This window comes from Misgurnus anguillicaudatus, chromosome 21 (assembly GCF_027580225.2).
Source record: "Misgurnus anguillicaudatus chromosome 21, ASM2758022v2, whole genome shotgun sequence".
Lineage (NCBI taxonomy): Eukaryota > Metazoa > Chordata > Actinopteri > Cypriniformes > Cobitidae > Misgurnus > Misgurnus anguillicaudatus.
In genome coordinates, this window is record NC_073357.2 from 40,693,599 (window position 1) to 40,706,080 (window position 12,482).

The 12,482-nt window shown below is 38.5% G+C and overlaps 1 protein-coding gene across 1 annotated transcript in view; it reads right to left on the bottom strand.

Annotated features, from left to right (window-relative positions):
- itfg1 (integrin alpha FG-GAP repeat containing 1) overlaps nt 1-12,482 on the bottom strand; it is a 158,943-nt gene that overhangs the window by 123,817 nt on the left and 22,644 nt on the right. Inside the window, exon 7 of the mRNA XM_055207749.2 lies at nt 4,888-4,934. Within this exon, the coding sequence (XP_055063724.2) occupies nt 4,888-4,934 (47 nt within the window). The remainder of the gene's footprint in view (nt 1-4,887; nt 4,935-12,482) is intronic.

The window sequence follows — 12,482 nt, forward strand, 5'->3', positions numbered from 1 at the left end:
CCATTTAGCACCATTGTGCACCAACACAGGACGCATAAACACAGATATGCTCTGATTGAGGCTGATTGATGCTCTGACACGTGCCAGATTGTAAACACATGCTGCGAGCTTGATTGTGAGGCTCTTGCGCAATCGACACAACGCATGTTTAAGTGCCGCAGCACATCGAGTGAGTTTGAGGGTGCGTGTCAGCCATTTCAGTTGGCACGCTCAAAATCATGCATGATGCGGGGCATTCGTGATGAACGTGACACTACGTTAACGGTTTATATGATCAAGGCAACTCTATCACCTGAGCCAAAGAAAAATAAACAAGTTACTGAGTTAAAGAGTCAAAGGGCTAATATTTTCTGGCTTGTTTGTTGCTCGGGGGAGGATCCGTCTAGCTGCTAAAATGACTGATGGCGCCTTGTATTACAGTAATGACTTTGCATGCGGTCTCCGGCTAAAGCTTTTCAATTTAAACCAACACTAGAGCTTCTGCGTGCGAGTGTGTGTATAATCAGGGCTGGGAATGGTAAAAGACAGCATGAGGAAAGTAATTAAAACGTACCGTGGTACAGGAAGCAGAGAGCACTAGCCTGTGACCAAAGACTGTTAAAGTGAAAAACCTCGGAGTAAATAATGGCAGGATTACTGCGGTTTTATAGGTTTCCCATAAAGGTAAGGTGTGTGGGAATCTGTATGCGAATATGTGTATGTTTGTTTAGGGGAGGAAATATAAGAACTTTTCACCAATTAGCCGTGCTTTTAATTTAGAGTGCATTTACACCTGGTATTAAAATGTGGAAGAGAGACACATTCTTGTTTACACTTGGTGTTTTAGTCTCTTTTATCCACTTTCTGTCCTCATTAATTTGAGGGGATAGTCTATGGCCTAGTCCATCTGCTTTCGTTTAAAGCAAACAGGAGAAATTACGGGTTTAAATTGAGTTTTATTCTTTAGTTTATAGGTGATGGCCTAAATACCACCTAAAAACACTGTGGGGGCGGTTTCCCGGACAGGGATTAGACTAGTCCTAGACTAAAATAAATGTAAGAGCTTTCCAAACTGAAAACAAAACCCTTTGTTTTGCCTCAAAATGCACACAAATAATGCTTTTAGTAAGGTATGTTTGTTAAAACTAGTTACATTTCCTAATTAAACTAAGGTCCTGGCTTAAGCCAATCCCTGTCCAGGAAACCACCCCTGTGGGTTTACACTAGAAGTCAGGTCTGATGGAAAACATTGTGCTTGTACATCACACATTAGATCAATAGGCGGTCTTTTGTGGCTTTTCAAACACATTCGACTACATGAGCGCCTACACCACAAAAGCAACCCGGTCGAATACTTTTCGATAACCTCTGAATGTGGTAGAAAAGGTTTTACACCCCATTTACACCTGCATTTAGCGTCATTCACATGTAATCCAGTCGACCAAAATGCATCTTAATACCAGGTGTAAACATGGCCTTTGCTCCCTGATGATTCTTTTAAGGAATGAGGCTTAAAGCTCACGTAACACACGCTGTTTCTGCATTTCTGATGTTAATCTGGAGTACCTATAGAGTAGTATTCATCCTTTTTATCTCCGGAGAGTCTTTAGTTTAATCAGATTTATAAAAGAAAGGTTAGCTTTACCGAATCTTTCCGATAACGTACAAAAAAATGAAGAAGGAGGGGTTATACCGCGGGAGGAGCGAGTACGAGTCATGCAACACTTATAACTTATGATTCACTACATGTTCGTGTCATTTACATAATATGCACGCGCCTATTTCCAACATAAGACAGAAGTCTTACTTACCACGTGCAAATCATGAACCGATTGGGAAAATCCAGCTCATTAAACACACACGCAAAACTCCGCCTCCTGGACAATAAACTATATCCATTGTTTCCATAAGGCTGACTTTCTTCTCCTTACGTCCAATTAAAATTAAACAAATTAAACAAAGCTATCTTGCGTGATATGATGTTTGAAAGTTCTAGCGTCTCCCGCTGATTGACGGGTGGGCGGGGTTTTCCGGGGGAAGTGCCCATATAAAGAAGTGATACGTATAAAAAAACCCTGAAACGTCAGCTGGACCTGTAATCGAAAAAAACTTTCCGACACTTGTACTAACCCTGACAAAGTGCATTCGGCACAGAAATACTCTGTAACACTCCCAACTGCTTTTTTGACACTTTGCCTACGTTTAGCATAAGGAAACAACTCTATAACTGTGTTAATAAGTCAGAATGCTTGAAATACCATCTAAAATGGCTGCCTCAGATGTGATTAACAATTGCCCATCACTCTTCCTCTTTACTCACCCACCTACAGTACTTATCTTTTTCCAATTCTATCTCTTTCCGTTTCTCTCTGTTTTCGTTGTTTTCCTTCTTTTCTTTCTGCACAGCATGTCGTTCTACCCATCCCTCCACTCTCTCAACAGCCTCTCTTCTCACTCTCATCATTCTCACAAATAGAAATGATGAGACCCCCTGCAGGTAGAGGAGAGGTGATCTACCAGAACTGCCTGTTTCTGTATATCCAGTATCAGCATTGGAACGCCGCACACAGATGGAAGGAAGAGTGCAGGGGGAGAAACGTCCAGAGAGTACAGTAAATGCACCAGTGACCTTTTGCAGACTTTATCATCTGTTATTTCAGTCTTTTCAAAGGTGCTTCTTTAAAAACATCAGTGTTTACATTTTCTCTAGCAAATGGCTTTTTTCATTTTTGTCCCTCTCTTCTTTAGCCACTACAGTTTGACCTTTCTCTCTGTGTTCTTTTAACCTTCATACAGTGTATAATGCCGTACAGCAGACTCTTACATGTTGATACTGGTTGCATTAAAACATCTACTGTATGTCAGAGCATTGGCTTAGAGGCTGGAGCAGATGACACACTGACCCTTATACTCAAAGTCCTACGAGTACAAAACTTTGGGACCTACAGTAATGCTGCAAAGACTGTTGGGTACTCCTCTACATACCTATATGAAAACACCACCTTCTGATTACTGTAAATTAAAGAAATATTCAATTTTCTTAAAAGAAAATCCAGATAATTTACTCACCACCATGTCATCCAAAATGTTGATGTCTTTCTTTGTTCATTCGAGAAGAAATTATGTTTTTTGAAGAAAACATTGCAAGATTTTCTCATTTTAATGGACTTTAATAGACACCAACAATTAATACTTAACTCAACACTTAACAGTTTTTTTCAACGGAGTTTCAAAGGACTATAAACAATCCCAAACGAGGCATAAGGGTCTTATCTAGCAAAATGATTGTCATTTTTGACAATAAAAATAACAAATAATCCACTTTTGAAGCACAACTCCTCGTTTGGATCCGGTCGTCATGCGCTAGCGTGACCCGACGCAATGCGTCATCACGTCAAGAGGTCACAGAGGACGAACGCGAAACTCCGCCCCAGTGTTTACAAGTGTGGTGAAAGAAGTGTGTTGTATGTCATCTGATACTCATTAATGTCTTTGTGTCAGTTTATTGCTTACAATGGTCCGCAAATGTGCGTTTTATATATGTAACACGTGACCTCCCTACGTCAGTACGCATTTACGTTAGGTCGCGCTGGACCTGAACTAAATGAAAATTGTGCTTTAAAAGAGCATATTTTTTATTTTTCTCGTCAAAAATGACAATCGTTTTGCTAGACCCTTATGCCCTGTTTGGGATTGTTTATAGTCCTTTGAAACTCCGTTGAAAAAAACTGTTAAGTGTTGAGTTAAGTATTAATTGTTGGTGTCTATTAAAGTCCATAAAAATGAGAAAAATCCTGCAATGTTTTCCTCAAAAAACATAATTTCTTCTCGACTGAACAAAGAAAGACATCAACATTTTGGATGACATTGTGGTGAGTAAATTATCTGGATTTTTCTTTAAAAAAATGGAATATTCCTTTAAAACAAATGGATTAAAAATCATAATTTATCTTAAAATATTTGTTTTAAATATTGTAAAAAAGCCAGCAATCCAAATGACTGCCATTAACAGAAAAGCACACTGTAAAAAATGCTGTAGTTATGCAGCTGTTTGCCAGTAACTTACTGTAAATTTAAATGTATGTTATTTACTGGCAACAGTTTGTTTAAAGTTAAATGATCATTGGACATTGACAGGTCTTTGTTTTTACATAAAAAAACTATAAAATATTCAATATGCTTTACAGAATAAAACGACAATAACTAGAAATCCTTATCAACCTATTTTCCTTTAGATTTTGGTTCCCAGAATGTTTGCATGAGGCTGTTTTATTCTGTAAAGATAAAGACTTGTTATTGTTTAGTGTTTATTTAACTTTGAACGGCCTGTTGCCAGTAAATAACATACATTTATGGAGGACATTTCACAAGACTTTTTTAAGATGTCAAATAAATCTTTGGTGTCCCCACAGTACGTATTTAGCTAAATAATATCATATAGATAATTTATCATAACATGTTAAAATTGCCACTTTGTAGGTTTGAGCAAAAATGTGCCATTTTTGGGTGTGCCCTTTTAAATGCAAATGAGTTTATCTCTGCACTAAATGGCAGTGCTGTGGTTGGATAGTGCAGATTAAGGGGCCGTGTTATCCCCTTCTGACATCACAAGGAGAGACAGATTTCAATGACCTATTTTTTCACATGCTTGCAGTGGATGGTTTACCAAAACTAAGTTACTGGGTTGTTCTTTTACACATTTTCTACCGTCTTGCTGTGAGGCAACAGTGCTACACACTAAGCCGCTGTGCCACCCCCACTGAAGTCTTATTCACTAAACATCTGCAATCCAGTTCAGTTTAAATAGATACAAGAGGTGCACTTTATAAAGACAGAATTCAGGTGTCTAGATTACATGTTAAACCTACTGTTACAGATAAAGACTGAGTAAGTAAAGCTTTAAAGTACCTTATTTATCCAGGTCTCGAATCCTGAGTCGGTGGTGAGGAATAAATCTGTGAAGAAAGAAAGAAACATTAGTTATTTCTGAAAATTACCATTCATCCTTGCTTTTGCTGCTGCTCTTGTAACTCAGATTTACGTAACCAGATTCATTAGTGCCTTGAATCTGACAGCCATCGCCAGCAGGTTGAAGTACAGATTTCTGAGTAACAGACCAACACCATCTTGCTGGCTGCAGTGGTTACATGTTCTGATCCATCACAAAATATTGCTCAGTGAGAGAGTTTGCCAGACCACGATCATGACAGCAGAAAGAAAGTAAAGAGTAAGGAAATTATCACAATAGGGCCTGGATGGAGTTTACATCTGTTTAAAGCACACAAAGACAGACTGGAAAAGCCTTGCCAAATGAGATGTCACAAAGGATGCCGAATCAACACAAAGAACCCAGTTCAAATAAAGGTAGATGGAATGGGGCTATATACTGTATGACACTATGAGCAATAACCTCACTGCATTGATATACCAATCATGGCTTCAGCTGTGAAACTGAACCTTAACTCGATACAAGCCATGTGCCATCTCTAGCGTGTCTCTGAAAGACTGACAATTTCAGGCATGATTCTCCCGACAGACTCCAATACCAAGTTATTACACTGATTGGCGCAGGCGAGTGGTGTAATTTTCGTTTGCTGTCAATGTTCTTTTTCCTTTTGTGTTATGATGGCTTCATTTTAGAGGCCTGAGTGTTGTTATGGAGATGGAGTAAAAGGCTTACAAAAACCCAGATGTTTATTTTTGTGAGACTTATGCCTCTTTCAAAAGTAGCTGTCACATCGATGATCCAGGTGTGTGAGGCTGAAAAATAATACAAGAGGAGGAGAAACAGAGAGCCATTTAAATTGGGTCATTTCAGGGAGAACATGATTATCTACGCTATTTTGAAATAAATAAGCTTGATGTTCTGTGTGTGTACACATCCCAAACCTGAGACTTAACGTCTGCCCACACTAAAAGCAAACAGCTACAGACTACAACACAATTACAGGCAATCAGAACATTTTGAACAGCACAGTTTGATGTTTAAATAGACATCTATGCGGAGTGAGATTTTCACTGTTTAATTCGGTGCATTAAAAATGACATTGTGAACTATTAGGGTGTTCATAGATAATCCAATCATAACGGAAGTGATTTACATAAACTCTTATAAATAAAGGTTCCTGAAATGTTTAGTCGAGCTGTATGGTAACATAAAAAACGTTAACACCGACAGAATCATTCAGTTGAGTTTATGTAAGTTTAAGTGGATTAAGGTCCTACAGACTATAAAGGTGCTTTCACACTTGCCTCATTTAGCTCGGTTGAATCATACCAGAATTCGATTACTCATTTGGTGCGGTTCGTTTGGGCAGGTGAGAATGCAGCAAATCGGACTCTGGTGCGCACCAAAAGCGGACCAAACAAGCGGACCCAGACCTCCTTGAAGAGGTGGTCTTTGTATGTTTTCAAACAAACTTTAGAGCGATTTGTTTTTGTGGTGAGAACACAATCTGAGATCTAACCGACCTAACTGCAAAAGTACTGTGCATTTTGGACTAAACCAACTGCTGCAGTAAGCTGTGCAGTGCATTATCGGATGAGGAAGTGTTTGTTGACAGTTTCTATTAGCAATATTAGCACAATGACAGGTCGCGGACATACCTAGAGTTGCGAGGAGGTGCGGACGGAGCCTCAGAAATTTGGTGTCTTCGCTGTTTGTAGTGCATTAAAACGTTGTTTTCAAGCCGCATCCGTGATTCATTCTGGAAATGAACGGTTTGTCTAGAGCAGTAGTTCACAAACTTTTTCAGCGTGCGGCCCCCCTTGTATATGGTGCATTCCTTCGCGGCCCCCCAAATTTTTTTATAACAAATTTGTTCTAAAACATAACATTTAATTAGACAAAACATATCAAATTATACAAAGTAGTGCTGCTGGTCAGTAGCCCTTTCTTTAGGTTTAATTACACAGAATTCATAATAAATTAATGTGTTTTATGAAATGTCATAAAACTGGGGCCCCCCCGGCACCATCTCGCGGCCCCCAGTTTGAGAACCACTGGTCTAGAGTACTGTCGTATGTCCCATGGTGTCTGCTGTATTTTCCTCCTTTTTGTTTACTTCCGGGGTTGCGTTGGAATTTCGCGCACGTTGATTCTGACCAATCGAGAAGCAGTTTAGGAAATACGTTCAAATACATGAGGCCAATTAGTGATGTGGATCTTATCACATGACTGAATTTTGGTTCGATTCAACTGGTGCGAACCAGAGCAATCAGTCTGAAAAGGAACCAAAACTGCTAAAAAAGCTACAATGTATACTTTTTTGCCTTTGGCACAGACCAAATGAACCAAACTACAGATGTGAAAACACCCTAAAAGAAAGAAATAGAAACCTGAAAGGTTCTTTGGAAAAACAAAACATGTTTTTCTATGGCATTGCTATAAAGAATGGTTTTAGCATCTTTTTAAGAGTGTAGGTCTCTTATTACTAAGAGTGTAACAATTTCGAAATCGATCGAAATTATGTCACAACCTCGAACTTCGAATTAAAAAGTGGGATCGTCGATGCTCACAGAGTTTAAAAAACCTCATAGAGTTTAAAAACATCAGTCCAGCAGAACGCGATGAATATGTTGAACACAAGGGATGTATTGCTACAACTCCTTGAAATGCATATCATAAACAGGATTTCTACTACTTTAGTTTATGTTTAGACTTCGGACAGATTGGAGAATCGTGACACCCCTACTTATAACAGCAAATCCAAACATTTTATTAACAGTACAAGTGGGCCTGCTAAGAAAAACTACAATGCGGTCCCTTTAAGAGCAATGAAAAGCTTGCAGTGGAGCTTTACAGCCAGTGTCATGAGGTGGGTCAGGCCAGATGTTTGGAGCGATTAGAGCATCTGTGCTAGTACTGACCTTTAAGGAGAAAGAAGAAGCACATACTAAACTCCAGTTTGTGCTTCAGCTATAACCTTTTGTCCTCTGTGGCTCATTTTGTCCTTTACCTTTTACTTAAAAAAAAAAAACTTTTTCTCCACAAATCTCAGTCCTCCAGGTGTCACGCACGCAATCTCTTATCCCTCCAGTTTTCTTTCACTCTCTCTTTTTCGCTCTCTGTCTGTCAGTGAAGTGGTGTTCCCTGTGGGAGTGGAGTGTTCACTGGCAGTGGCTGATGAGGTGCGGAATAAACAGCTTCATTAATCAGACTTAGAGCACTGCCACTAGTACAGTTGCCTGATTACACATAGATCTGTAGCTTCACACACGCACGCACACACACTCTCACACACAAGCGCACTTGTACGCACACTCTCAAACGCTTTTTCACATGCACGCACACACAAATTTCTAAGTTCATTGTCATACACCACATCAGCCTCCCTCAGACAGACAGTGAGTTTACTTCAAAGGTTTACTTTTGATGTGTAAAAATAGCAGTTTCCAAAACACCTGATTCAAAGTGTCTGGAAAACTTTTAAACTTACAAAGTGTTAAGTTACTAAGCAAATTCAGCAGTCTTACAAGTAAAATGTTAGCAATGACCAATGTTCCTCTCACAATGCGTGTGTGCAGCCATGCGCTTTTAATGCTGCTTCAAGCAGAGTGAAGGAAATGTGCATGAGGTAGACTTAATATGTAGGAAAAAGCTACAGATGTCTAAAATCTGAGCTTAATGAACAGACAAGATTTCATCAACATTACATCTGCAGAATTAGAATCTCACAAAGATATATATATATCTTTGGATTAAAGTATCTGCCAAATGCATAAATCTACAATGAAGAGCACCTATGGTCCTATTCACGATTTAACATTTCCTTTGGTCTGTAAGTGTGTATTAGTACATGTTAACTATGTGCAAATGGTACAAACCAAAAGGTAAATGCGAGTTATCGTCTACAACGTAAATCTCTTTTCTTGGACTACAACTAACACACGGATTGTAGGCAATAGTTTACTTCCTGGGCTTGTTGACATTGAAAAGACCCACATTATCATAATTCCTCTTGCTTCGGACTCAGCCTGTAAGTTAACTCCTGTTAGCATTGCATTGTGAGCGAATCTTTCAAATATGGTAATGAGTGTCACATTTCCAGCTGACGTCAGAGGTATTCAGGCCAATCACAAAGTACAGATTAGCTGACCAATCAGGGACACAGCGCTTTTCAAATCAATGATTTTTGTGAAAAAATCAGTGCATTTCAGAAAGACAGGATATCTGGAGATACAAAAATCTACGGTATGTGAAAAATAATGTGTTTTTTGAGCCATAAACCATGCTAACACATTGTATTGTACCAAATACACAAAATAACGTTGTTTTTTAAAAAATGAGGCAATGAAATAGGTGCACCTTAAACAATAAGAACTTTAATATGAATTTGTTAAGGCTAAAGGTGGCTGAGGTTTTACTCAGCTAAACAAAAAATTAAATAATAAACTGGCAGTGGCAATGTTCTTCCAGAAAATTCAATACTTTTATAAACTGTTTTGCCACCATAAAACACTGCAATTGTTAAATTCTGTTTATTTCACATCATAAGGTCTATTACCAGTTATTTTAACTTGCCTTTTTAATTTACCTCTGGGATTCAAACAATTCAATTTAATTTAATGACTTTATCAAATCTAACTAATAAAGGAACTCGAGAGGTGTGTCAGCTAAACAAAACAGTAAAATGTGCTTCCACATTTATGGAGCTCTTAAGTATGGAGTGAATTTTGTCCCTCAGACATAAAAAACTAACATGAATTTCATTACATCCACAAACTTCAGCAGCATTTTTTATATCAATGATTATTCAATATGTTCGCTACACAGGCTAACTGACCTCAGATGACTCTTAAATGAATAGTCTATCCATTTTCCATATTAAACTATGTTATTACCTTAACTAAGAAGAGTTGATACATACCTCTATCATCTTAGTGCAAGCGCTGGGGCGCGCGGCAACACTTCGATAGCATTTAGCCCCATTCATTCAATGGCACCACCCAGAGACAAAGCCAGAAGCGACCAAACACATCAACGTTTTTCCTATTTCAGACGAGTAGTTATACAAGCAAGTATGGTGGCACAAAATACAACGTAGCACTTTTCTAAGCAGATTTAAAAGAGGAACTATATTTTATGGCGGAATAGCACTCTTGGGAGCACTTGGACTCGCCTGAAAAGTCCGCTCCCCTTCTCACTCTCATAATGGCATAGATATGTACACTAGATGTCACCTTGGCTACGGCAGTTCATTGGACCGAATGCGTCAACTAGAGCCGCCATCTTGAAACAGGGGAACCCCGCATCAGCGTCATTGTAGGCAATGGTGTAACAGAAATAAAATCACCATAAATCGTCATGAACGCTATTTTCTTGGTTTTCTTTTGGTTCGTTTCAACAGTCAGACATGTATTTACCATTAAATACAGGAAAAAATAAAAGTTTTGATTTTATGAAAATTTACTTTTTCTAACTGTAATGCATAGTACTAGTAGCCCTTTCATCCATGTGCAGCACAAAAGTCCGGCATCGTTCATGAATTCGAAGTACAGGCGGAGATAGCAGCTTTACCTAGATACTTCCTATGACAAGACCCCTGTTCTAAAATGGCGGCGGTTTTGACGCATGCTCAGAGCCCCAAGGCGACATCTAGTGTATATATCTATGGTTGTAGCCTTCTGCAACAACACTAAACAATGCATTGAATTGAGTTGTGTGTGCGTGCGCGCGTGTGTGTATGTGCGTGTGTAAATGCATGTTTTACAGTCATTAAGTAATCGTGTTATCCAGTTTTTACCCAAATCATTTACATTTTAATCATTAACATTAAAGGCACACTCTTTTTATGACTAAAATAACAGTAAAGAGTAAAAAAAATAATTGCCAAAAATTAAAACGGATAAAACAGAATTTTCAAAAATTAAAACGGAGAAAATTGATTTTGGGAAAAAATAAAACGGATTTTATAGGGCCCTATGATTAGCCATTAAACAAGCATGTTGTGTTACTTACCTCCATCACTACAGCTGAATGGCACAGAATAAACAGAATCAAGTGTCCAATCTAACTGGTTAATCAGAAGCGACAGAAAATGTAATGTGAAATGACAGAGAGTAATGTGGGTCTCAGACAATTAATCAAATTAATTTGATTAAAGATGTTGCTGTAATGTATTAATGTATGCTTTGATTACTGATCAGATTAATTTCATGCTCTCATTTCCTTCAGTAACAGCATGCAGTTCTCTCCAATGCTTACTTTCCCAGCATGCTTTGGGAACATGATTGCAAACTATTTGTTGTTTTGTTGGCTTTTATTCCATTTTTACCTGACCCAGTTAGCATTGAACCTCCATTAAGGCACTAATATTTAAAACTGAAGTCAGAATTAAATTATTATGGCACGCATTTGAATGATGTGTCATAAAGGAAGGATTGGTAAAGAGAGAGAGGAAAAAAGTGTCTCATTTGCATGGCAGTAAAGCTTTTTATTAGAAACCAATGGCTGGTTGACTGCTTTCTGAACACATATGTGATTAAGGAATAGCGCTGATTAAATAAAGCAAAAACAAACTTTGTGATGTTCAGAGGTGACCACCAATAGAAAAATCATGATCTCTGCATGTTATTGTTTAAGCTATAAAGCTTCACTTGTTACAAGTGACAAAATAATGTGCTACAATTGCGGTGCCTCTATTTTCCAACACACAGAGCCAGTGTCGTGTCACCGGAGGGAAAATGAGACAGATCTCATTTATCTTTCACCATCAAATGTGGAACAACATGGCAACTGGAGAAAAACTATAGCAAAAAAGGGATTATGTAAGATTTTAAAGTGCAAGAAAAAAACACTCTAAAAGAGCAACTGCTGTTTTAACACATACAAACTAGCAAACATGCATTGTGAATTAAAGATACCGAGAGTCACAGCAGGGATTTTTGCAGTTGAAAGGGAAATTTTATACCAGCTTTTTTGCCATCTTCCATTATGTCTAATGACAGCATTTAAACGAGTACACAGTATGAAACACAGCAGCGGCCCACAGCCTTTCAACTGAGAAATGTTTCCAAAAAATCATTCCACTTGCAAACTGCTTTTCCCGGGGCATTGTGGGTAACGGCAGAGATGCACGCAGAGACAGGCTTTCTGGAAAGAAGAGACAAGCGAGGAGAGATGCAAGAGCATCTGTCTCCTAAACTACTTCAACTGCTGCCCTCCTTTTCCAGTACCCTCTCATTCAGAGAAATGGAAAGCAAAAAGAGACAGCAAAGTGATCATGTTCAGCGGCAGGCGCACGAAAACAAGAGAAAAAAGTAAGAGGGAGTGAAAGGAGGAAACTGAAGATAGCGATACCGAGAAAGCGAGATCAATAAAGCCTACTTGGTTCCTCTGAGACAACGTTCACGCTACATTATATTGTTTTGTAAGTTATGAAACTGATACGCATGCCACAAAAAATCTCTAAGGATAAAAAGTCTTTCATTGCAGTGAAGGTCATAACCACACTTTAACAGCCAAACACATTCTTTTTAATTACACCTATGTATGCAATTAA